General features: G+C 41.3%; 1 protein-coding gene across 3 annotated transcripts in view; it reads left to right on the forward strand.

The window, feature by feature from the left end:
• The window catches only part of nrf1 (nuclear respiratory factor 1), a 68,901-nt gene that overhangs the window by 1,237 nt on the left and 39,679 nt on the right, over positions 1-27,985 (forward strand). For all 3 annotated transcript variants that reach the window (XM_048554460.2, XM_048554462.2, XM_048554461.2), the window contains exons 2-7: positions 9,765-10,002; positions 12,233-12,347; positions 14,571-14,697; positions 17,251-17,391; positions 25,635-25,793; positions 27,663-27,848. In XM_048554460.2, coding sequence (XP_048410417.1) covers positions 9,777-10,002; positions 12,233-12,347; positions 14,571-14,697; positions 17,251-17,391; positions 25,635-25,793; positions 27,663-27,848 — 954 coding nt within the window. In that variant the 5' untranslated portion in view covers positions 9,765-9,776. The remainder of the gene's footprint in view (positions 1-9,764; positions 10,003-12,232; positions 12,348-14,570; positions 14,698-17,250; positions 17,392-25,634; positions 25,794-27,662; positions 27,849-27,985) is intronic.

Raw genomic sequence — 27,985 nt, forward strand, 5'->3', positions numbered from 1 at the left:
ACCACTCTCTGGCTGAAGAAGTTTCTCCTCATCTACATTCCAAAAGGTTTTCCCTTGACTCTAAGGCTGTGCCATCCTGTCCCAGTCTTTCCTACCAATGGAAACATCTTCTTAATATCCACTGTCCAGGCTATTCAGTATTCTGTAAATTTCAATTAGATCTCCCCCCTCATCTTTCTAAATTCCATTGAGTATGATCCCAGAGTACTCCAATGTTCCTCATATGTTGAGCTTTTCATTCCTGGGATCATTCTTGTGAACCTTCTCTGAACCTGGTCCAAGGTCTGAACATCTTTCCTGAGGTATGGGGCCCAACACTGCGCACAACACTCCAAATATGGCCTGACCAGAACCTTACAGAGCCTCAGAAGTACATCCCTCTTTTATATTCAAATCTTCTCAAAATAAATGCCAAAGTTGCATTTGCTTTCCTAACTACTGACTCCATCTGCAAGTTTACCTTGACAGAATCCTGGATTAGAATTCCCAAGTCTCTTTGCACTTCAGACTTCTGAATTTTCTCAACATTTAGAAAATTGTCTGTGCTTGTATTCTTCTTACCAAAGTGCATGACCTCACACTTTCCCACGTTGTACTCCATCTGCCACTTCTTTGCCCTTTCTCCTAACCTGTCCAAATCCTTCTGCAACCTCCCCATATCCTCAATACTACATGTCTCTCTACCGATCTTTGTATCATCTGCAAACTTAGCCAGAATGCCCTCAGTTGTGCAATTAGAATGATTTCTGGCAGTCTTACTGGAATAATGCTGAATAAAAATATAATTAAAAGATACTGAAAGTATCGAAAATCTTTTTTTTAAAAAGACTGGATAGTCTATCTGCATTACTTGATTAAAAACTAACTGGAGGGTTCCACTCCCCCCCCCTCGCCCCCTGGCCCCGAGTATCTAAAGCAAGGGGTTTTTTTTAAATAAAGCATTGTAGACACTCAACCTGTATTTATAAAACAACGTAGGCCTTGGCTACAAGAGTACCGGGGAAGGTGTGGAGAATCTGCTAGTATAAACTACATTGAAAACGTTGATTCACTTAGCTGATAAAGCTTCAGGCTCAGATGGTCTACATGGTAGAAAACTTGAGTGAAATTAATGATGAAATAGCAGAGGTGTTAATTATAATCTGCTAACTTTCTTTGGAAGTACTGATTACAAATTACACTTGTGAAGTAAAATTATGGAGTTAACCTCCAGACAACAGTGGGAAAGCTGCTAAAGCACACAAAAAAAACACACTTTGTTAATGTTAAAGGCTAATAAAGGATAGTCAGCATGAAACTCTAATTAACTGATGGGATTTTCTAGGAATTTCATTGGAAAAGTGTTAAGTTAAAAGATCCGTGGTATTGAAGATTACATAGGCATAGATGGAGGAGTGACTGTATGACTTTTTTAAAAAAAAAGATGATTTTTAGATTACCAAGAGTTAACTCATGATTTGCTTAAGGGATCTGTGTTACACTTGCTTGGTGTTTATTAGTACTTGTTTCAGAAAGATCGTAGTTTTGCGATGAAGAACTAATTTAGACTACCTTCAATATAGTACTGAGAGAATATCAAAATTGCTACATTTTGGACAAGATATTAAACTCAAGTCGTATGTGTTCAATTGGATATAGAATATGCTGTGACGCCATAGGAGAAATAGTACAGGGAGTTCTTCTGGTGTAGGGGACAACTTTCATTTCTTAACAGTAAACAATTGTCTGCAGACACCCTTCCATCATAAAATCAGAAATGAAAATGTTTATTGATTGTCCAAAGATCATTTATTTACAACTCTTTGTAATAAAGTAGTCTGCTTGCTAGCAGCAAAATCTGGGCAATTCTAGCCTTGAAGTGGTACGTGGTAAACAATTGTAGTGCCATAGAGATTCTGCAAAAGGATATAGACAGGTAAAGCAAGTGTGCAAAAACTTGGCAGATGGACTAAAATGTGGGAAAATGTGAAGTTATATTGGATTCAGAATTGGTTGGCTGACAGGAGGCAGAGAGTGGTTGTAGATGGTAAGTATTCTGCCTGGAGGTCAGTGCTGACTGGTGTCCCGCGGGGCTCTGTTCTTGGGCCTCTGCTGTTTGTAGTTTTTATAAATGACTTGGATGAGGAGGTTGAGGGGTGGGTTAGTATGTTTGCTGATGACACAAAGTTTGGAGGTGCCTTTGATAGTATCGAGGGCTATTGCAGGCTTCAGTGAGACATTGACAATGCAGAGCTGGGCTGAGAAATGGCAGATGGAGTTCAACCTGGATAAATGCGAAGTAATGCATTTTGGAAGGTCGAACTTAAATGCTGAATATAGGATTAAAGGCAGGATTCTCGGCACTGTGGAGGAACAGCGGGGTCTTGGTTTTCAAGTGCATAGCTCTCTCAAAGTTGCCACCCAGGTGGATAAGGTTGTTAAGAAAGCATATGGTGTTTTGGCTTTCATTAACAGGGGGATCGAGTTTAAGAGCCGCGAGGTTATGCTGCAGCTCTACAAAACCCTGGTGAGACCACACTTGGAATATTGTGTCCAGTTCTGGTCGCCCTATTATAGGAAAGATGTGGAGGTTTAGGAGAGGGTGCAAAGGAGGTTTACCAGGATGCTGCCTGGACTGGAGGGCTTGTCTTACGAAGAGAGGTTGACTGAGCTCGGACTTTTCTCTCTGGAGAGGAGGAGGAAGAGAGATTACCTGATCGAGGTGTACAGGGTAATGAGAGGCATGGATAGAGTCGATGGCCAGAGACTTTTCCACAGGGCAGGATTGACTGCCACGAGGGGTCATAGTTTTAAGGTGTTAGGAGGAAGGTATAAAGGAGACGTCAGAGGGAGGTTCTTCACCTACAGAGTTGTGAGCGCATGGAATAGTTAACCAGTGGTAGTCGTGGAAGCAGTCATTAGTGACATTTAAGCGACTGCTGGACATGCACATGGACAGCAGTGAATTGAGGGGAATGTAGGTTAGATTATTTTATGTTTGGATTAGGATTATTCCACGGCACAACATTGTGGGCCGAAGGGCCTGCACTGTGCTGTACTTTTCTATGTTCTATGTACTATATATACTTTGGTAGAAGAATGGGGGAGCTAAATATTATTTAAAGGGGAAAGATTGTTCACGGCTGTAGAACAGAGGGATTTGGGTGCCCTTGTGCATGGATCACAAAAATGCATTCGAGTTCAACAGAGAAGGCAAATGGAATGTGTGCGGGGTTCACTAAAACTGTACATGATACTATTCACACCACAGCTGGAATACAGTAAAGAGTTTTCGGGCCCCTCATTTAATAAAAGATATACTGCCAATGGAGGCAGTCCAGAGAAAAATTCACTAGGCTGATATCAGCTGTGACAGGATTGTCTTTTATGAGAAGAGGTTGAATCGTTTGGGCATTTGGAATTCAATTCATGGGAATGTGGAAGAATGAGAGGCAGCCTTATTTAAATAAACAAATTATTGGGCGATACGAGTGGGTACATACAGAAAGGTTGCTTCCACTTGTGGGGGACCAGAGGTTGTGATCTCGGCATAAAGGATTGCACAATTAAAACATGAGGAATTTAATCTCAGGGCATTGAATCTGGAATTCTTTACTGCTAGGTCAGTTAATATATTCAAGACTGAGATAGACCGATTTTAAAGGAATCAAGGGTTGAAAAGGAAATGATAGGAGGGTGGAGATGAGGATTATCAAATGAGCCATAAAGTCATTGAATGGCATAGCAAACTCGATGAGCTGAATGGCCAACTCTTTCAAGATTTTATGGAAAAGAAGAATCAAACCACATGCTCTTGATGAATGTGTCATTGGCCTTGATGAATCACTATAAATATCCTGACCAGTAACCCAACTTGGCCAGCTATGTAAATGGTGTGGCTACAAAAGTGGGTCAAAACCATCGACACTATGAAACTTTCTTCCTAACTCCAAAGTCTGTCTACATGGCAAAAGTCAGGATTGTGGTGAAATATCTACTTAACTAGATGAGTGCAGCTGTAACAAAATTCTAAAGGTTCAGCAGTATTTAGGGCAAAGCAGCCGGAATCATGTTAAACATTCACCTCCTCCTCCATGAGCACAAAGTGGAAATGATGTATACCACCTATTATGCACTGCATGAACTTAGCAAGGCTTCTTTTACTGCGCCTTCCATACCTCAAGTTATCTAATAAGGGTAGCAGGCAAATGGGAGCACTAAGTTGTCTACTGAATTGCATATCATATTTACACAGAACAATTTATTTGTTTCATTGAATCAAAATCCTGGAAGTCCTTCCTGGCAAACTGGGAGTACCTTTACTGAGACTACAGCAGTTTGAGAAGATGGTTCACCACCTTGAAGGAAGTTAACAGATTACCATAAATAATGACCATGTCAGTAATAAAAACCTCATGTAAACGAAGAAGGATATGCAATTATCGTCAATACATGATTCTGGATTGCAGGTTTTAGGATCTTATTAGCCCATGTATGTTGACTGATGTGTTTGTATTTTATACAGCACTGGTGTTATCTCATAGTCAAGTTATTGACTATTTAGCCTGTTGTACTATCCAGACAACTGGAAGACATTGAAAAAGTTCACAAAATAAATTCCAGTGAGGACATGAGGAGAATTTTCTTCAGCAGTGTTATAACTTGTAATGCACTGCCTGGAAAGGATTTGGATGGTTTTATAATGAGTTTTGAAAAGAGTGTACAGATGAAAGCTAGCATTTACATGGTAATGAATGAATTTGTATGGCAGTGGGGCTAATTGGATGGCTCTTCTAAAGAGCTGACAAGTAACAGGCTTAATGGCTTCATCCACTGAATGATTCTATAAATTTGGAGGAGATGCTATTGAATTTAATACCAAGCTAGGTGTCTGCAAATTGAGGAACAGTATGGATAGATCACAGGAGATTTATGGAAAGTCCAGGGGAGTGGGTAGACATTGCTAACGAAATTCAATGTACTTATACAATGGGGCGGCATGGTGGCCCAGTGATTAGCGCTGCTGCCTCACAGCGCCAGGGACGCAGGTTCAATTCCAAGCTTGGGTGAGTGTGTGGAGTTTGCACATTCTCCCCGTGTCTGTGTGGGTTTCCTCTGGGTGCTCCGGTTTCTTCCCACTGTCCAAAGATGTGCAGGTTAGGTGGATTGGCAATGCTAAATTGCCCGTAGTGTTCAGGGAGGTGTAGATTAGGTAGGTTATAGGGGGATGGATCTAGGTGGGATACTCTGGAGGTTCAGTGTGGACTTGTTAGGCCGAAGGGCCTGTTTCCACACTGTGGGGAATCTGTGATCCAAATGAGAAGATAGGACATTTTCCAGAGTAATCAATTTGAATACAGTGTAGTAGAATTGCACAGTAATGCCATTTAGTCAATTTTGTTTTTGACTATTAAAACTATTAAGAGCTTTTTGATGGTGGGAAAGGGAGAACTAGTGAATGTGTACATATAAATTTTACAAAGGCATTTGATGAGGAAATGCAATGATTTTGAGCAAAATTAGGCTCATGAGTTTGGGGCCAATAGCATGAATTATATATTGGTTAACAGAAAAGGTGAAATTACTAGGTCATTTTCAGACTGGCAGTGTGCAACTAAGTAGTGCTTGGGTCTCATGAATTTGGGACCTATGTCAGTCATTTGGATGAGATGATAGTATAATATCCCTGATTTTGCTAATGATACATAGCTAGGTGGGAAAATAAGTGAGGAAAATCAAAGGAGGCTGAAAAATAATAGACTTTTATGTGGTTGAGCATACACGTGGCAGTCTGTGTATAATATGAAAAAGAATGAAATTCTCCACTTTTATAAGAAGAGTGGGAAAGCAGAATATTTCTATGTCACATTGTTGCTACTGCAACCACTGAAGATGTTCTCATATCCCAGTAGTTGCTGTGTCTGATGTCACTGTCACAATGCTGCAACAAGGTAACTGCATCAAAGAATTGGTTTAATATTGTGTATTTTCCAAATTAATTCAAATCCTAGATTGTGATTTGCTCTACCCTGTTCCAAACAACTGTCTGTCCAATCTTCATTGCAAACCTCTTACTCACTGCTGTGCTGCCTCAACATTTTCTGTCTCTGGGAGCATGCCAGTAGGTGGGAGAGAGGCAGTGAAAGATTGGGAGTCAGACAACCAACAGAGTCAGTGATGGATATTGAGTGAAGCGACAAGCTAGAAATCGGAGCTGGAGATGGGAGTGACCAAGCAGGGCAGGACAGCATCAAGTGAAGCAAAGTGGGGTGCTGAGTGGAGGTGTGAGGGTTCCTGGAGTGTCAGTGCCAGCTTCCATTACCAGGCATACATCAATGATATCAGCAGCACTGGCTTCCTCTGCCAATGTGGTGGCAGGTGATGCACCATATTTTTAAAAGTGCAAGACTAAGAATGTCAGTGTTTGCAGGAAGTTACGCATTCATAAAGTACAACTACATGCTTTGTACTCAGCCTTTTTGTGATATAGTGATAATGGGAACTGCAGATGCTGGAGAATCCAAGATAATAAAGTGTGAAGCTGGCTGAACACAGCAGGCCAAGTAGCATATCAGGAGCACAAAAGCTGATGTTTCAGGCCTAGACCCTTCATCAGAGAGGGGGATGGGGAGAGGGTTCTGGAATAAATAGGGAGAGAGGGGGAGGCGGACCGAAGATGGAGAGAAAAGAAGATAGGTGGGGAGGTAGGGAGGGGATAGGTCAGTCCAGGGAAGACAGACAGGTCACGGAGGTGGGATGAGGTTAGTAGGTAGGAAATGGAGGTGCAGCTTGAGGTAGGAGGAAGGGATGGGTGAGAGGAAGAACAGGTTAGGGAGGCATAGACAGGCTGGGCTGGTTTTGGGATGCAGTGGGGGAAGGGGAGATTTTGCAGCTGGTGAAGTCCACATTGATACCATTGGGCTGCAGGGTTCCCAAGCGGAATATGAGTTGCTGTTCCTTCTTGTGATATATTTGTGTTTCAAACAGCTTCATACAGAATAGTTTAACTTCATTCACACATTTGATCCTATTTTATTAAAATAAAAATGTAAGTCGTTCAAGCAAATTGCGACCCTCCAGAAATAGAACATTTCACTGCAACAGGTTATCACTGTGTTCTTGCATGTTGTTGTGCTGCCTCACAGCTAAAGAGTCAAAAAAACCCATCATTTACAGATGATGGCAATACAGTTGGTATTCATTGCTTAAAACTCATAATATGCTAAAGTGTCGCCCACTATTTTAGAAGGCTGTAACATTTCAAACGTACATCAACAATAACCAAAAATTGCCACACCCACTTGGCCTCTGTGCTACTGGCACTGACTCATCTATATGGAACACCTTTAATTTTTATTGGGTGACATGAAACTAAAGCAGATGGATTCATTACCTGAGTAATTCTGGTGGCATACATGGCTGCAGTATGTACTATATGCAGATGTACTTTAGCAACTTGATCAGGGCCATATCTCAAAACCACAGTGTTGTGCAAATGGAAGCGTGAGAGGGCTTCATCACATCAACTTTTGAGTTCTGTTCTAAGTTACAGATCATCCCCACTGCCACTTATATCAGTTAATCCTTGACTGATAATGTGTTGAATTTCTAGAACTCCTTAGCTAACAGCATTTGCAGAGTGATTCATCTACGTGGAAAACAGCAGTTTAAATAGAAGACCAATCAACACTTTCTCGAGGGTGACTAGCGATAGGCAATAATCTTCCATCAGCCGAATAAATAAAAATGACACTACTTCTGTACACATACACAGCTATTCCTTCCCATTGTGTCTTTGAAGTGCACTCATTTCTTTGTATCTTTTGCACATGTGCAAAGAATGATCACTCAAGTCTGATGTGACAAGATGTTGAGCTGGTCCCAAGATTTTGACACTGGCTGCTCAGAAGCCACAATAAGTAACCTTGAATAAACTGCCTCCAAGATGCATAGTTACTGTTACAAAACATTTCAAACTGTTAAGCCTTGAGATCTGATCAGATGCCAAATATTTCTGGGAGAGGTGGATCAATTTCTGAACCATTTGTATAAGTTTCTATTTTGAGATGACTAGTTTAGTTTCACATTGTATCCTTGACATCTAACAGTCACTATAGTAGAATTTTTATTGTAAGAGCAATTGAGAAATTCTGCCCAAGTTCAAATTGAAATTGGGATGATAAAATGTGAGGCTGGATGAACACAGCAGGCCAAGCAGCATCTCAGGAGCACAAAAGCTGACGTTTCGGGCCTAGACCCTTCATCAGTTAAATTCATCACTTAAAATGTTCAATGAAAAAAATTAAATCAGCACTGATTGACATGACTGCTTTAAAAACCATAGATTAGCTGAGATAATTGTGGAGCCATGTTCTATGATCTGTTTTCAGACAGAATTGCTGGTTCTTCCACTGACCCAGGTATACCGCACTGCCATGCTAGGGACAGTAGACTGGCTTTCAAAAGCTGAGATTGAGTCCATTATTGTGTTATTCACACTGGCCACTAGGTGTCACTCTTGAGTGAAAACAAAAAAAGTTAACTTTTAAAGCTAAAATTTCATCCTGTTCAGTCCTATGACTTGTTCCAAATGTAGTGTGACTCATTCATTTAAATAAAATGCCCAACAACAGAAATAAACGCAGAACTGAGAGAAAGAGTTAAAAGTAATGTTTATAGTTTAGCAAGCCTATGAAGTGTGTAACTCAACCATAGAACAAGGATGGAAATATATTCCATAATCAGTCTGTGTTCAGCTAGCTGACCTCAGTCAGTGCAATAGAATCCTAACAACATGGAGTCAGGCTATTTGGCATACCAAGTCCACACTGGACCTCCAAAGAGCATCCCACCCAGACCCAAACCCCTACCCTGTCCCTGTACGTACCATGGCTAACCCATCTAGCCCATACATCCTTGGACAGTACAAGGCAATTTAACTGGGCCAATCCACGTAACCTGCACATCTTTGGACTTTGGGATGAAACCTGAGTGCCTGGTGGAAACCCAGACGACATGGGAAGAATGTGTAAGCTCCACAGACAATCACCCAAGGGCAGAATTGAACTCGGGTCCCTCAGGTGTGGCAGCAATGTTAACCACTGTGCCATCCTGTGAATTGTCTTGAGGTGCTAAATATATGCATATTCTTCCTTCAGTTTCAGAAAAACTGCTGAAGAAATCAGTTGCAGAACCAAGTGTACTTGCCCTGATTGAGGTCAGCGACCTGAACACCGACTGATTATGGAATATGTTTTCATCATTGTTCTATGGCAGAGTTACACACTATATAGACTTGCTGAGCTCTGAACCTTTCCTTTAACTCTATCTCTAAGTTCTGATTCTACTTCTGTATTGTTGAGCATTTTATATAAATGACTACGTGTTGATGAAAAATCTGCCAAAGCTGTCATTGAGTTACGGTGAAGTATTTGGCCATGTTGAGTAATGCAGTTTCCTCACTCTCCTTGCTATATTAATTCCTCCCAGTAATTCCTAAATTTGTTAGTGAAATTATTCAGTCCCCACCCAAATATATAATACCCATCGGTCTTACCATACAGATTAAATTTTAATGAATACATCAATTAAGTGATAATTGTCAATTATTATTGATGTTGGGGCAGTTATAGAATTGTTCCGAGTTATAAGCACTGAGGCCATTATGCTACAGGCTTTGTATATGTACATGTAAGCTCTTATTAGATGTTTTAGGTTTTTTTGCCAAGAGTGTTCTGTTCTCATTGCTAACCTCTTCCTCCGTGACCTCTATTTCCTGCCTGTAGCAGTAAAGTTTGATGGAAGGACACGGAGCTAATCAAAACCACGAGCACATGACGACTATCGAGGCTCACGCTGTTGCCCAGCAGGTTCAGCAGGTGCACGTGGCCACGTACACAGACCACGTGGTCCTGAGTGGAGAGGATGACTCCCCTTCATCCCCAGAGGAGACCTCCTTTGATGATTCTGATATCCTAAATTCAACCATCACAGATGAAGTCACAGCCCATCTTGCTGCAGCAGGTGAGACTTCAGACTGGGAGGGATGGGAAGGAGGGAAGCTCATGTCTTGCCTTCCCTTCTGTGTGTAAACATTAAGACTGGGTCCTTTCCACACCAGTGGTTTATAACACATTTTGATCTTGCACCAAATGGCGCACTTTCTTTTTCCAATTTGGTCATATTTCTTTAACTTACTATTCCTCCATCTTCCCCAGATTAGGGTTCCTCACTGGAGTACAGTTCTGGTGTCATTTCACCCGCTGACACTTTCGTCAGTCAAGTAGTACTTTCAGCTGATCGTCAGATGGTTTTGGATTCTAGTCCCACCAGAAATTTGAGCTCACAATCCAAGCTGACATACCCATTGCATTACTGGCAGAGTGATGTGCTGTCAGTCATTTGAATCAAAGCCCTATCTGCCTTATGAGGTGGACATACAGATCCTAAAAGAATTTTGAAGAACTGGGAAGCTCTCCCCAGGGTCCTAGCCAGTATTTACCACTCAGTCATTATCTGGTCATTTATATCATTGGGAAACAGGCCGCTATATTTACTCAATTATAGAGGCAACTTAAAAAAAGAATGAAATTGGTTGCAAAGCTCTTCCTTCCCCAGAATTGCTGTTCATGTGTTGTTTTCTAACTTCACAAATGGAAAATATCCAATTGAATGAAGTACGAGGAAGGCACTGGCAATGGATTAATGCCTTAAGCAAAGGAGAAATTGCAGAAAGAGAAATAAGGATTCAAGGTAATTTTGTGGATTGTAGATCCAGCAGAGGGTGCTATACAACCATCAGAAAAACAAACCTACCTCGGTGTCTTGAGGCAGCGAGACTGGGTCTAACATACAAATTCATCATTATGTCGTGTTAAACAGCTAGAATTAAGGAGAAAGTCACAGATTCGAAGGGAGTCACCAATAATTTTTAAATCCCTTTAAAGTAATTTGAACATTTTTTTTCAGCCTGGTTTTCCTTGTACTGAAATTTGCCTGCTGCATCCAATTCCCTTCAGAAGATGCTGTAACCGTTCTTTTTTTCTGTGATTCATCTATTCACAGACACCTTTTCAAGTCCCCACTTTTCACGTTCCGACTCTGGGCCATGAGTGTGCACATGATACATGACATGGGGAACCAATCCAATCCTGCTTTTCCCCCAACATTCATGCATTGCACGATCCATAAGATACACAATGAGTATTCTGGATGAAGACTTTTTGCACCAAGCCCAAGGGTATTGATGACATTGGCAGAAAATTCCAGTTTAGCCTCGCAATGCAAATTGACAATGGGGAGTGTATGGAACAATCTGGCTTGGTATTACATCATGTAGTATACTTACTCACTGAAATGTTAGGGAAACATTTGTTTCATATTCTCCCATTTTTTAACTATATGTTGATATGACCTGCCTTTTACTAAATATTCAGCGTTGTAAACATTTTGCATGTTTCCCCCCCCACCCCCCCCCCCCCACAACTTACAGCTGAATCCTGGCAAACTGCACAGACCTGAAATCTTCCAGGTTATCTGAAGCTGAGCATAAGGAAGCACATGGAAAATAAACTCTATGTTGGAGAAAGTGGCCATTCAGCCTCTGCCAGCTGCCTCCTGCCTAAACATCCTAAAGATATCGCACCTAACAATCCTAAATGGAGCTTTGTCTTCTCTACAAATTCCTCCCCCTTCTCTATACAATCTCTCTCTTTCTCTCTCTCACTCTGTCTCTCAAACACAAACGTGCACACACAAATACATTTGTGGGTTCGGATTGTACTAAGATTGTCCCCAGCATTTTCTATGTTACAATAGTGAATACAGTTCAATAGTACCTCATTTGTAAAACATTGTGGGACATTCTGGAGTTGAGAAAAGTGCAATTTACTTGGCTAAACAGCATCATTGTGCCCATCCTCACCGACAAAGCTCATTGTACCAGATGAGGGCGTATCTGATTTCAGCTAAAAACTTTCGGGATAGGGGTAGGAGGTTAAATTATTTCACCAAAACTAGAAAAATTGGGGATCTGGAATTATTTTATTCTGTCTTTTCGTGGAAATGGGATTAGAACAGCTAAGTGGTTATTTTTGATTGGCGCAGAGTTGATGGACTGGAGGGACATTTTCTCCCTTCATGACTGCAATCTCAGCTGGAATCTCTGTTTGTTTTACTTTTCATTGTTTACTGGTTTCTCCCCTTCCTTTCTCAAATGTGAATTCTCACTGACCTCTCAATACTCTGCTTTCAGGTCCAGTGGGAATGGCGGCGGCTGCTGCTGTGGCAACAGGCAAGAAACGGAAACGGCCTCATGCTTTTGAATCCAATCCCTCAATACGCAAAAGGCAGCAGACACGGTTGCTACGGTGAGCCTGCGCTCCCAGGCCAAGAAATCCCAGCTCACAGTACTAATTTCCAAGAAAAAGACAACTATATAGGCAGGAGTCCAGGGCAAAGCAGAAAGAATGGAGCCCATGTGTCATGATGATTACTCATGAGGAAAGATAATAGGAGGGTGATCTCTCGAGGCAAGAAAGAAGATTATTAAGTGAGGTAGGGGGTTAGATGGTGGTGAGTGTGAGGGTAAGAGCAGAATCCCATCAAAGTATAAAAATTACTGACGTAAATGTTATAGATTAAGCTAGGATGGAGACTATTTCCAAACAAACTTAAGAAGATTGCCCCAGATGAACATAGTTACAGGAGTATACCAAATCTTCGAGCCCTTTTCATGATTGAGCTTGTGCTGACATTGGAAATTTACATAAAATAATTTAGAACAAATATTAAGAATTTTTTTTTAATTTGGTGTGAGAGAAAGGCTTAGAATGTTCTGCAATACAAAGTAATAGCAGGAAAGACAGTGGGAATATCCAGGTTGCAACTGATGCTGTGTTGGGAGAATGCATGTAGACGTGATGTGTCTTGATTGGCCCAGTGACCTTTACTTATATGATTGACTGATTGCTTTAAAAAACAGCTGATGCAGAATTTTACTTTTTTTTTCAAAGCAGCCCCATTGGTGTAGTTAGTAAATACACTGCCCAGAGCCTGGCCGTGCACCGGGAAGATCCCTGCTTCAAATCCACGTCTGTAACCGAGTGAGTTGATCTTCTGAGGTTAAGTCACATTGTTAGAGTGGAGGGAGTTTCACTCTACATCTATTGTTGAGCCTGGGAGTACTTAATACTGGAACCATAGACAGAAAAGTATTGCACATGGTAGAACTGTCAGTGAGGGCTGTAAATGAGAAAATGGCTGGGACTGCTGTATGAATCTGGTGTGACCTAGCTCACTATTCACAGCTGGCAGTGGAGGAAAGCTAGTCTGTCTGTTGATTAATCTGCCCTGGTGTCATTTGAAACTTTTGTTATATATTTCAAAGATATTCTAACCTTAGTTGCCATGGATTGAAGGAGATCTATTTATATGTATCAAAAGAGCCAATAGGCAAACTACACAAACTGATATTAGCTCTCAGCCATGTTTAGCTTTCCTCTGGAGGTCTGAGTTTTATTTTCCAGACCGCTCCCTGTGTCACTTGTTTGTGTATTTTCCACCTGTGGTGCATAATTTTAAATCATTTTTGTTTGTAACACTTTTATTTGATTTTTTAAATACTTCAAATGTTGGTGAGCATCAGTAGGCTATGGCCGTGGGTGTCTCAGATTAGCATGTATCTCCTTCTCCCAACAACCAAGGTCATGATCAGGAGCTGCAGCCTTGGATATTCCTCCAATCCCCATGCCTTTGGACCATGAGCTCGAGTATAGCAGCCCACCAGAACACTGTAGAGATCAGCCAACTTGGCACAGACTGTGGATCAAACCCAGGATTTTCCTGACCTTCATGGCTAAGTACAGCAAAGGGCAGTACATTTGTTAACAAAGCCATTGGAAGGGCCCCATGTTTTAGACATGTGTTATAGTAGCAGGGCACAGGGAACCCTAATCTGCATCTACTTCCTGCTATACCAAAATTGTAAAGTTTTGCATCATGTTTGAGGCTTGATTGAAAACTCAATCTGACAGATGTATTCCTTTTAACCAAAATTGCTGCAGCAATAAAAGATACAAGTTTTTACAGTATGCAGGTAGCATGCAGTGCAAGCTCACTGAGATTGTTGGTCTTGCTGAGCCAGTAACACCAGTAGTATATTGTCCAAAATTCAAATCCATTAAGATATTTTTTATGCCTCTATCCTGTCACTAAAACCTACTGGATATAACACAATTGTTGTTGGGCATTTTTTGGAGTAAATTAGTCTTAAACTTTTGAAAAAAAGCTTACTTTTTCTGTTGTACTTAGGATAGCTAGAACGTGGAGCTAAACCTTTTCTAACCCATTTTGCATTTTGACAATATGCTCTGGGCATGTTGGAGTTAAGGAGTTGAGGATCACAGTTACTGAGCTTCTGGGCTGTCAAAAATATTCAGGATAGGCCACTCTTGGGAGACAACAAATCTGTGTCCTTCATACTAATATGCCTGTAGTACGTCAGTAGCCAAAGTGAAACTGGCATGGGGTTTTTTGTCATGAAAAGAGGCTTTCATCATCTCATCAGAGTTTATCTATTCTTCCTCCCTTAGGAAACTACGGGCTACGTTGGATGAATACACAACTAGAGTTGGCCAGCAGGCAATCGTGCTGTGCATCTCGCCCTCCAAACCTAACCCCATTTTTAAAGTGTTTGGAGCTGCTCCTCTTGAGAATGTGGTAAGTTGCAAAGGACCTGTATATTTTTCTCTTTTTCATTGCCACCATTCATTTTAGATTTTCTATCATGCCGGGTTAACAACCAGGAGGGCCAGTGACTTGTTTGCAAATTCCTGTCCTTTTGGGTTCTACATGAGGCTGCATTGCTGTGAGATCTGCATCCTGCCAATCCCACTGTGTGTCTATAGATCACACTGATGTCACCGCACCCACAGGTATCTCTAACTAGTATTCAGTGCTGCCAGGCCTCCCCTACAGGAGACATTGTAAGTAATAGGACTTGTTCTTTCTCCCCATGACCACCGCAGGCCACAATCCTGTACCTCTTCACACTTCTTTTACTGAAGCCTCAAAGCCACCTTCTTGCCTATATTTGGTGTAACGTTGGCAATGGGAGAATGACAGGAGAATGTCCAATTTATGTGCTTTTCTCTTTGCCAACATTCCCTTGAACATGTTCTATGGTTCAAGTCTTACACAGCCAATACAGCTGTACATTTGTGACCCATTTTAGAACATGCCTGTTAGCATCACAACATACCCTGTTTATCCCCCACCATCCAAAAAATTAGTTCTCCAACCTACTTCCTCCTTCTCCACCACCACCTCAGAGAGGGATGCTAATGCTTTTGTAATACCCCATGGAGCGAATTCATTCTGTCTCTGAAATAAGCAACCTGGAAGACCACTCAGGAAAAAAATGTGAAACGCTTCATGCTGCAAAAATTTTTTTTAAACTGTGAGCTGACTGCTTGATACCCTCTTCTCATCTGCCATTGGGACAGGTTATTATTACCTCTGAGTAAATCCAGGGGAGAAGGTTAAATTTCAGTTTAAAAAGCATCCAGTTATCAGGTGGCCAAGGTGTGAATTTCAGGGCTGGGGACTGAGTTAGGGATGGACCATGTGCCCCAGGCTGTTTTGCTGTGGGGGCTGGGGCTTATTCCCTGTAGAGCAATTGCACTTTGATGCATTTCAGGAAAACAGTGCAAGATGCTGTTGGTCATGGGTAGGATTGTATTGGCAAATGAGCAGAAAGATGTGAATTTACTTGTTGAGGTATTCCCCTGGGGAGCTGAAGCCAGCATCTGCTTTCTAAAGAAAAAAAACACACCAGACTTTGCTATTAATTGGGGTGTGGTGAACATTAGTGTTCAGGCTGCAACAAAACTTGGAATCATTGACTATTTTACCCAATATATCAAACATGGTTTTTTTTTTCTTTTTTCATGATAAATATAAACTTGAGCAGTTGCTCACTATTTGGCGGGCTGCTATTCAAATACAGCTTCAGTTGAGAAGTCTACTCTGTCCAATATCTTTAGTTTTTCCTCCCCATCTTTCAACAATGTACAAAGCCTACTGGAACGTTCTAGCTTTGTGTAATTTAGTACTGTTCCATTATGTTTACTTGAATGTTTTTAAAGATATTTCTTCCTTTACTGAGAGGATGTGTTGGATGGTAGTGCATTTTTGTTTGTTCACAGGACGTGGACATTGCTGACTAGGCCAGCTTTTATTGCCTATTCCTAATTGCCCAGGGTCAGTTAATTTGATCTGGAGTTACATGTAGGCCTGACCAGGTGAGGATGGCAGATTTCCTTCCCTTAAGGACTGTAATGAAGCGGGCAGTTTTTATGATAATCGACAGTGGTCGCCATCAGCCCAGACTTTTATTCCAGATTTTATTGAATTCAGACTTCATTATCTGCCATTTTGGGATTTGAACCCACATCCCCATCAGCCTAGGGCTCTGGATTGCTGAAGTCCAACCAGTCCATGCCAAACGTAATCCCAACTTAAACTAGTCCCCCTGCTCCTGGCCCATATCCCTCCAAATCTTTCCTATTCATGTACTTATTCAAATGTCTTTTAATTGTTGTAATTGTGCCCACATCTACCATCCCTCAGGAAGTTCATTCCACATGTGAACCATTCTCATGTCTTTTTTTCAAATCTTTCTCTGCTCACCTTAAAAATGTGCCCTCAAGTCTTGAAAACCCTATCCTAGGGACATTACCACTATACCTTCCTTGTGAGCCACAATTGAGGATTCTGTTTGGGGTACCTTTAAGACTGGCCTAGTATACCATGCAGGGAAGGAAACATGTCACTTCTTTTCTGACCCCTCAGGTGCCAGAATTGGAAGCTAAATGCATGTTGGCATAAGTGTGATGATTGGTTGCTTGTGAGCAATAGACCATCAAATCATGTAATTCCTTTAATGTGCACAATAGTGGGAAGAAGGTAAGAGAGCTGCATGACCATTCCTTCTCGGAGATGTTTGTCCTTCAAACACTGACGTGGCTTTTTAGTGCTCTGCTGGTAATTGCTGTCCTTTGGGTTTGGTCCAATTCCTGGTTGCCTGTGCTGGTTAGTAACTTCCCTGTCCTCCCTCATCATCTTTTCTCTGAATCACAGCAGCAGATGTGACCATGTTTTGCTAACACAGCTCATTGCTGTGGAGCACCTGCAGCAGGCTGTTGCCTAGCATCTGTTCCCTCGGTTGCCACCCTGCAGATTGTTTACCCAAAACTTCTGCCTTTCCCACAGGTACGCAAGTATAAAAGCATGATCCTGGAAGACCTGGAGTCGGCACTGGCAGAGCATGCTCCCACTCCTCAGGAGATTAATTCTGACCTTCCACCACTGACAATTGATGGAATCCCAGTCTCTGTGGATAAAATGACACAGGTGAGCTGAGCCTGTTTTGCATTGGCAAGACATTTTGGGATGAAGAGGAGGAAGTGGAGCAGAGTTTTCTGAAAAATGCAACACATATCCTGATGAGAAATTGATCCAATGCTCTTATTTTCTGCTATTCATCTAACGCCACCTGCTCTCCACCACATGTTCCTTCTTCTGAAAAGTGTCAATTAATACTGTTTTCAGCAGTCCTAGTTATCTCTCCTTCCCTACGGCTTTTTCTTTAACCAAGATTTTGAAAGCCACTTTAACATTCCCTTTCAGCTGTGAGATCGGTCAGAACAGACAGATGATTAAACATGGGGCCTTTTTGCTTTATGAGCCTCAGTACAGTCAGATGATTTAGGTCCAAGCCCCACACCAGGATGTGAGGGTGTGGTCTCTGCTGATTTGTGCTGCAGCTCTGAGGAAGCATTGCAAGGTTGGAGGTTTTATCATGTGTATGAAACATTTAATCCAAGGCCTATGTGCTGCCTCCTTTGATTCTAGTCAACATTATAGAATCCTTAACACCATTCAAGGAATTCACCCGCCATCCTGGCTAATGTTCCTCCTTCAATCAACACCACAAAGCAAAGCAAATTAACAGCAGCGCTGATGATACTCAGCATCGTCTATGACAAAGTTTGTTTGATTAGGCACCCTATCCACTACTTTGTGGGGAGTATAAGATGCATTCCAGCAACTCATCAAGCATCTTTTAACAGCCGCTCCCAAACACTTGACTTATACCACTGAGAAGACCCAAGGGAACATGACCATCTGCAAATTGTTCTCCTATCAATACATCATTCTGACTTGGAACTATAATGACATTCCTTCAGTATTGCTGGGTCATAGTCCTGGAACTCCTTAACAGCACCTACATAAGATAGAACACCGTGATTCAAGAGGCAGCTCACAAACACTTTCTTGGGTGCAACTAAGAAAGGGCAACAAATGGCCATCCTTGCCAGCAATACCCACATTTCACAAAAGATTTTTTTAATAAGTTGAGCTTGTTATTGTGTACATGAAAATAGAATTGTAGATTTTATTTTATTCATTAATGGAATGTGAGTGTCTCTGGCTTGGCCAGCAGTTATTGCCCATTCCTAATTGCCCAGAGGGAGTTAAGAGTTAGCCATATTGCTGGGGTGCGGAGTCACATGTAGGTCAAACCATGTAAGGATGGCAGATTTCTGTCCCTGAAAGATATTAATGGACCAGGGCCTTCACAACAGTCAACAAATGGTTACCTGACACCTTTAGGCTATATTGACATTTTGTTGAATTCAAATTTCACCATCTGTGATCATGGGATTCGAATCCAATAATCTGGGGTTCTGAATAATTACTTTAGCAACACTACCACTATGCCGCAATCTTTCCCACTACACAAAAAGAGGCAATTCAGCCCATCATGTTTAGATATTTTCTAATCAACCTGTTCAGAGATGTTATTACTCACGCCTGGAGCAAGTAGAACTTGAACTCAGGCCTCTTGTCTCTCACGTAGGGATTCTACCACAGCATCACAAGAGCCCATCATATCTAAAGCTGTCCCTTTGGTAGAGCTATCTGATGAGAAATACCCTTCTGCTTTCCCCTGTATTCTTTGAGGCTCAGTGGTTAGCACTGCTGCCTCCCAGCACCAGGGACCTGGGTTCGATTCCAGCCTCGGGCAACTATCTTTTCTTCCCATGTCTGCATGGGTTTCCTCCCACAGTCCAAAGATGTGCAGTTTAAGTGGATTGGCCATGCTAAATTTCCCGTAATGATCAGGGATGTGTAGATTAGGTGGGTTACAAGGGCATGGGTCTGGGTGGGATACTCTGAGGTTCAGTGTGGACTTGTTGGGCCAAAGGGCCTGTTTCCATGCTGTAGGGAGTCTATGACTTCTCCTTCAGGTTTTTGTCCAGTTTCTTTCTGAGAGCTATTGGTTTTCACTGCCCTTTAAGTCAGTGTATTCCAGAATTAATTTATATTTTCATAGCACCTTTAATGTAGTAAATATCCCATGACCCTTCATAGGAGTATCATCAAAAAAAATTTCTAACCAACTTGAAAAGGCCAATAACCTCATCCAAGAAGTAGATTTCAAAGAGTGTCAGGAATACACGGTCTATAGAGATTAATGAAAAATAGTGGGCACAAAAACAGTAGGCTCAGGTGCATACGGTCAGCCAAAAAGTTTTTTATGGTCCCAGGGAAATACATTTACATGACAACTTGTAATGACATTTTATTTCATCCTTGTTAGGAGTCGCTGATTGCAGGTTATACAACATGTGGATCAACCTTGAAGGGACTTTGAGTTAAGAAACTGGACTGACAAGAGACATTATTTAATTTATTTTATGCTAATCTAAGGTTATGTGACTGGAAAATGGAAATTAATAGTGGAAACGTTGACTGAACTGTTCGTCTAATTCTGTGGAGTAGTGATGGATAGCTAACTGAAACTTGGCGGGGTTAGAGCCAGTGAAGGTGAATGTAGGTGGGGAGTTAGGAAGGGGATAGGTTGGTCAAGGAGACGGGATGAGGTTAGTGGGTAGGAAATGGGGTTGGGGCTTGAAGTGGGAGGAACAGTTAGGGAGGTGGGGACCAGCTGGGTTGGTTTTAGGATGTGATCAGGTGGGGAGAGATTTTGAAGCTTGTGAAGTCCACATCGATACCCTTGGGCTGCAGGGTTCCCAAGTGAAATATGAGATGCTGTTCCTGCATCTTTCAGGTGGCATCATCGTGGTAATGCAGGAGGCCCAGGATGGACATGTCATCCGAGGAGTGGCAGGAGTGATGCTGCTTGGCCTGCTGTTTTCATCCAGCTTCACGCCGTGTTATCTCAGATTCTCCAGCATCGGCAGTTCCTACTATCTCAGCTCAATTCTGGACTTGGGTTTGGCAAAGGACGGGAGAAGTATCCTAGAGTACCAACCTTGATCACTCACTGTCCAACAAAAGGGATAGTAGCAACTCATGGGCATATTGTGAAAAGTGAGAAGGGTAGTGATTGACTTCAAGAGCACATAGATAGGCAGCTGCAAAGTGTGGTACTTGATAGATAAAATATAATGCCTAGAGTGTGAAGTGATGCATTTTGCTAGGAAGAATGAGGGGAGGCAACAGGAAATAAAAGATATGATTGCAGACGGTGCTCAGGAGCAGAAATCTGAGGGTCTCTGTGCACAAATCCTTGTAAGTTGCAGGACAAATTGAGAAATTAGTTAAAAAGGCATACTGGATCCTAAGCATTATAAATTAGGGCCTAGTATATACATCAGGTCCTTCCTCCGCCATTAGGAATCCTCCAGTCAAAAATGTGCATTCAAGCTCTTTTATTGCCTTACAAATAACAAGATCTACTCGGTGTACCATTAAGACAAAGGGTCCAGTGACTCTTAGTTGAAACAGCGCAGCTTTGCTGCAACTGACCTTAACAACCCTGAACTACTGTTTTGTTACAATTTTTTATATAAGTAACAAATTCATTGTGAAACATTATAAAACGTTGGTCAGGCCTCAATTGGAATCCAGTTCTGGGCACTGAACTTTGGGAAAGATGTGAAGACTGTAGAGGGTGCAGAAAAGATAAAAGAGGATGACTCCAGGGATTAGAGTCTTAATTATGTGGACAGTTTGGAGAAGGTTTAGAGGATATTTGAACAAAGTGCTCAAAATCACGAAGGTTTAGATAGAGTAGGTAGAGAAACTCTTCCCTTCAGCAGGTGGGTCATGAACCAGAGGGTACAAATTTAAAGTAATTGGCAAAACCAACAGTGAAATGAAAAGCATTTTTGTAGTGAATGTTCAGGATCTGAAATGTACACTTTAACAGCTCGATTGGCTAACTTCGCAATTGTCACCATAAGGAGCCAACACCTTCACAAAGACACAGAAGGGACGCTCATAACTGTGAGGTTGGTCCTGTACAAGTGAATGCTTTCAAGTGCAATAGGAGAAAGAATACATTGTTTGGATAAAGCAGAAAAATGTAAGGTTAAGACATCTCTTCAGCTGCTACTGCCTCTCTCCCCACTTGTGTGCAGTAAATAACTGGTGTCAAGTGCAATGGGATTTATTGATGTATCTGAAGCATTGCAAGCTCTCACTAAGGCTGGATTCACTGGGCAGTTGATAGCTTCTTCAGTTAAATTGTGCTGAAACACACAAAAAACATATCTTACCTATTAATTAAGCTGAGATGTCTTGTGGGAAATGAACTTGTTGCTGGTTGTCTTTAGATGGCACTTGTGGGCAGGTGTGCCTTGTGCACATGTCATTTCTAATTTCAGTAGTTCCTGTGTCTAGCAAATGCCAGCAGCATAATTCTGTGTGTTTTATTTTCCTTGTTACTGAGCGGGCCAGGTGAGGCGGTTGCTGTGAGCTTCTAATTAGTGTGTTGGGCTGAGCCAGGTATGATGCTGCTCTTCACTGATTGTGTCCCTGTGGATTATATAAAAGGACCCTCCTAATAAGAGCTTCAAGCTGCTGCAGCCCCTGCGACTTCTAATGCTATAATTAACACCATCTGGAAACTAGCCAAAGGATCTTGGGAACAGTTAAAAGGAGGAGATAGTTTGACAAAACCCTGTAAGGCAGGTTACTGGCAGTAGTTCTCCATTAGCATTTGGGGTCTGTTCATTCCCAGAAGTAACCATTTTGTGCCCAAAAATTCTACTGCGCTAGATTCAAATGGAAGTTACTCTGCCTCTCCTTGCATGTGTGTATCTGTGAGTGACTTGTGTATATTTTACCATATCTCTGATGCATCTCAGTGTGTTTCATGTACACTACATGACTTTGAAATGCCAAGATAAGGAAAGAGCTGTGGATGCTGGATATTTGAAACAAAAAAGGAAAATGCTGGAGAAACTCAGCAGTTCTGGCAGCATTTGTAGACAAAGAAAAACAGAGTTGACATTTTGAGTCCAGTGACCCTTCGAAATGTTACAGACTTTCTCCAGCACTTTACGTTTTTGTTTGAAATGCAGACACTTGTGTACCATTAGCACATGCAGTGGCTATTTTGCACACTGTCAAAGCCAAGTATATAAAAAATTATAACAAAACATTAGTTTGGGGTTATTAAGGTCAGTTGCAGCAAAGCTGCGCTGTTTCAACTAAGAGTCACTGGGCCGTTTGTCTTAATGGTACACCGAGTAGATCTTGTTATTTGTAAGGCAGTAAAAGAGATTGAATGCACATTTTTGACTGGAGGATTCCTAATGGCGGAGGAAGGAGCTGATGTAATATAAGGAAACAGTAAGGTTATAATGAGAGATGAATACAAATTCTGATTTCTCTAGAATTTAGAAGGTTAAGGGGGTGATCTGTTCGAAGTCTTCCAGATATTAACAGAAAATGACGGGGTAAATAAAGATACATTATTGGGGATTTTAGAACTAGGGAGCATAGTCTAAGGATTAGGGCTAGACCATTCAGGAGAGATGTTATGAAGCACTTTTACACACACAGCCTGGTAAATGTTTGGAATTCTCTTCCACAAATGGCTGTGGGTACTGGAACAATTGTTAATTTTTAAACATAAGATTTTTTGTTAAGCAAAGCTATTAAGAGAGATGGGTAAAAGGCAGGTATATGGAGATCAGTCATGATCTCTAGAATGGTGGAACAGGCTTGAGGGGCTGAATGGCCTATTCCTGTTTATATATTCCAATGAAATTGATACTTAATGAAATACTAATTGCCAGAGTGTTCTCACCAGTTTTACTCTTTTTTTTGTGCTTTTATTGAGTTGTGGATGATGTTAACAAGGCTACATTAATGTTATCACCAATTGCCCCAAGAAATGGGTTTTTCTCAGTTGGCTTTGAGTAATTACTTTTAAACAACTGAATGGCATGGTAAGAGTCAACCACCTGGACCAGATAGATAAGAATGATGTTTCCCTTTACTGGTGCCAGGGCACCTTAAGAAAAATTGGACATGAACCGATTTACTGAGGCTGGTTCAGGACCTAGATTTGGCAACTTATTACTTTTCTGGTCTCTGTGTCTTGGCTATTAAATGAAGAAATCTGGAAAACCTCTGGGGATCTCAACTGTGTTCTTCAAAAATCTGCATTCCTTCCGCTTCTGTTTCAGCTCCTGTCTAAAAGTTGATTTCTTCATCCCGTGGGTGTTTTTCAGCTTGCAACAAAAATGGTCAGATCCTTTCTGAACCCATAATGTCAGTTATTTGCCATTGTTTACTTACTGCAGAACGATTTCCACTGTCTAGATGTGGGTGTGCATTTTCTGTAATGTATATAACTATAGAATTTCTAGCTGCTTGACTGGATAATTACCTCACAGGTTTGTGAGAAATACCTAACCTGAGGTTTTTGCCACTGTACCTGATGTCATGCAATGAGAGAGCCAGATTGCTGATTGTACACTGAATTAAAGGATAGCAATGGATAAAGTGGAGAAAAAAGTTGCCCTCTGGTCCGTCCTTTAAGGTATAGTAAGCTGATGCGAGTTAATAGCTGAGGTCTCGTGGAAGGCCTGTTGCTAATCTCATCAAACTCATCCCTTTACAGTTCCATAGAGGGCAAGCCTAGAATTGATATTGCAGTCATGCTTTATTCGATAATCTCAGTCACACAGAGGTAGGAATTGTATCAGTGATAATGGGAACTGCAGATGCTGGAGAATCCAAGATAATAAAGTGTGAAGCTGGATGAACACAGCAGGCCCAGCAGCATCTCAGGAGCACAAAAGCTGACGTTTCGGGCCTAGACCCTTCATCAGAGAGCCCGAACCTGTTCCCAATAAATGTCCATTGATCGCCAGCTGGGAGTGTTTTTGTATGGATGTTAAGTAAGGGCCGGGTCAGGTTTCACTATGATATCTCTTTTTTCGCACCCTTGTAAAAGTCTGCATTACCCTGCATACACTTATGGAATACGTTCACGTGAATATGACATTTGGGAAAGATACCACGTGATGATTTACCTGGCCTTAACTAACATCTTTTAGACAGGCATATACAAGGGTTAAACCTGTGGCTTTCTAGGTGAGCATTCAAAGGTATTCCAAAGAGTTCATTCTATTGCATCAACCAGTTTTCAAAAGAGATCCCTGTTAATAACATGCCACCTTGTGCAGGCAATAAGCATCCAGGCCAATGTTTTTTCCCTTTTCCCCTCCTCTAACAACTTGTCGTTCTTAGCTAACATATGGAAAGATCTCGTAATTGCAACACCAAGAGACAAAGGAGAAGAAAATTGAAAGGGAGTAGTAGAAAATGTAAATGAAAAGACTAAAGCCACGACAGGACTATGGGGCACAAGGTTTTAGTTCCTTAGCACAAATGGAGACAGTGTTTGGACAATCTATTTGGATTAGACATATTTGATCTAAATCTAATTCAATTGGGGTTTCACTGTGGTCTGAATATAATTAATCTATATAAATCAATGGTTCAGGCACATTGGCAAAGATACTGCTGATGCTGGAATAAAAAAAAACCTGTGAAGAGAGAAGCAGTTAACATTTCTAGACAATGACCTTTCATCAAAACTTGAGAAGAGGAGAAGTACTTTAAGCAAGTGAAGGTGGCAGAAGTGGTGTCACTGAAAGAGGAACAAAAGTGGTGATAAGTGAAAGTGAAAATAGGAGAGAGTTGGTATTGCAGGACCAAAGGCAGTGGCCATGCACTAAGTAAAGAAATAAAAGATATGTCCAGACGAGGTGTGAATGACAGAATAATGAATGTTATTAATGGAGGAGACCATTCTTTTAAAACATCTTTTTTGGATGATAAAATTGAATTTAGTTTAGTGTGAACTAATCTGTCATCACAAATAAACCATTATTCATATCACAAAAAACCCAGAGAAATACGGATGCTGGAAATCTATAACAAAACAGACTGGAGAAAAAAAAACTGGAGAAACTCGACAGGTCTGGCAGCATCTGTGGTGAGGAAGCAGAGTTAATGTCTCAGGTCCAGTGACACTTTTCCTGAACTGCAGAAGGATCACTGAATCCAAAACGTTAAATCTGCTTTCTCTCCACAGATACTGCTAGACATGCAGATTATTCATATCTGTCTACAAGTGGAATATATTCTGGTTCCTAATACTAACACCTTTTACTGGTACACCAAACAAGTTCATTGCTAATAGAATATAATACAAAGGGTTGCAGGAATTCCACATGTCGCTTAACCTTTATTCTCAGATGCTTTTATCCAGGGATCTAACTGACCAGGTGACGATTCTTCTCCGTCTTTGTCTCCTCCAGGCTCAGCTCCGTGCTTTTATTCCAGAGATGCTGAAGTATTCAACAGGGAGAGGGAAACCTGGTTGGGGTAAGGAGAGCTGCCGCCCTGTGTGGTGGCCTGAGGACATTCCATGGGCCAATGTTCGCAGTGATGTGCGGTCAGAAGAACAGAAACAGCGGGTAAGTAGGTCTGAACAGCAGCATTGAAGGGACCTTATTATATTTGACAGTGGGAACTTGTGACCTGAAGCTGACTGTGGCAGATTATAAGGTGATAATGTACAGCAGAAGTTTACAATTCTGCAATAACTGTTTATCGTATAGTTTTTTGATCATTGTGAATCATTGTAGCCTATGTGTTTCATTTCAGGACTGAGCATTTGGTAGCAGGGAGTCATGACAGCTTGGCAATATGAAGCTCCTAAATCTATTGTAGTTCTTCAAAACTGCAAAATATTTAATATTCCAGAGTTTTGAATTTTTATGGGGAAAATAGACGAGAATTGTTTGCAGAACTTTATTGCAGGAGTTCTACTAAGTAGAATCCAAGGTAGATTCTGGATGTAAGTTTGCTCGCTGAGCTGGAAGGTTCGTTTTCAGATGTTTCATCACCATTCTAGGTAACATCATCAGTGAGCCTCCAGTGATCACCACCCCAAGGAAACCTTTGGGTTGGTGATCACCGGAGGCTCACTGATGATGTTACCTAGAATGGTGACGAAACGTCTGAAAACAAACCTTCCAGCTCAGCGAGCAAACTTATATCCAGAACCTCAACCTGAGCTACAAATCTTCTCAAAACTCCAAGGTAGATTACATGGACTTCACATTGTCTATAAGAGACGAAGCACCAGAATGATGCTTTTTCTTCCTCGGGGCTGGTAATTTAAATTCCCATGAATAGTGCGGGAAGGATTATCCATTGTTAGATAATGAAGATAATAACAAACCCACAGACAAAAAGGCTTCAGCTATGTTCAGGCTGGAGTTGTTAAATAAGAAACATTCACTCCACACTAAGGTCACACAATGTCTGTCTCCTCCAAGGGAGAGTCTAAATTTTGCCTTATTTTGTTTAATCCCATTGTCATCACTGAACACCCCACCAGAAATTCCTTCCGGTTGCCACTAACCAGAAACCTAAATGGGCCAGTTACTGTAGCTGCAAGAACTGGTCAGAGACAAGAGTTAAACTTTTGTACCCTCACGTTACTGACAAAGACTTTTTCACTATAAGATAGCCACCAATAAATTCAAAACGGAATTCAAGAGAAAAAAAGTTTTCTGAGTGAGAAATTCCAAAATATTTACAGCCCAATAGAGACCACCTGGCACATTAGATTCATGCCAGAGGCTTTTCTCCACATAAGCCTCTCTTCCACCCCTCTTCATGTAACCCTATCATAAGCTTATCAAATTTCTCATGAAAGCACCTGCAATATTTGGCCCTTTCAGTCTCTGTAGTAGTGAGTTCCACATTATAATCACTCTAGGTACTTAATTTCACCCTAATCGTTTTGGTTTCTCATGGCCACCTTACTGTGTCATTGTCTTCACTAATTGTGTATTTGTCCCCAAAATGCTTTTAATTGTCCACTCTATTTAGGCATTTGCTTTCAAAAGAGTAGAGTCGTCTTATTTTTCCTGTCCAATACATTGCTTCACGTTTATCTATATTGAAGTTCATTTGCCAATTATATCTTAAAATGAGGAACATGCCACCACAAGGCATGGTTAATGCAATAGCATTGATGCATTTAAGTGACAGTTGAAAAGTTATGAGGGAGACAGGAATAGACATTCGTGCTAATAGAGTTAGATGAAGAGAAATGAGAGGAAGCTTGTGTGGGTCATAAATACTAACAAAGAAAAGTCAGACCAAATATTTATGTGTGATATACTGTATGTGGATTAGCCTGCTTCAGGATGTTGTCTAATGACTCCTGCTGCAAAGAGTTAATGCCTTTTGGGGTGGGAAAGGACAAACACGGTAAATTTGAGATGATATTTTACACGACAATATTTGAAAGGTTAATTTTTCTCCTCTAGGTTTCCTGGACACAAGCACTGAGGACGATTGTTAAGAACTGTTACAAGCAGCATGGCAGAGAGGATCTATTGTATGCGTTTGAAGATCAGCAGTCACAGCCACAGACTCACATCGCCCATCTTGTCCCCTCTCAGACAGTGGTGCAGACAATCAGTAATCCCGATGGCACAGTCTCTCTCATACAGGTGATTTCAGAGATTTTTATTTCCAATCACATCTTTCTCTTATTTCTTTCCTTAATTTGCATGATACCCTCTGCATGATCATATTGCACATCATTCTTAAATCCTTACCTTGCTATGATACTGATCGTCTCCTGTGC

The sequence above is a fragment of the Stegostoma tigrinum genome, chromosome 25, assembly GCF_030684315.1.
Source record: "Stegostoma tigrinum isolate sSteTig4 chromosome 25, sSteTig4.hap1, whole genome shotgun sequence".
NCBI classification, from domain to species: domain Eukaryota; kingdom Metazoa; phylum Chordata; class Chondrichthyes; order Orectolobiformes; family Stegostomatidae; genus Stegostoma; species Stegostoma tigrinum.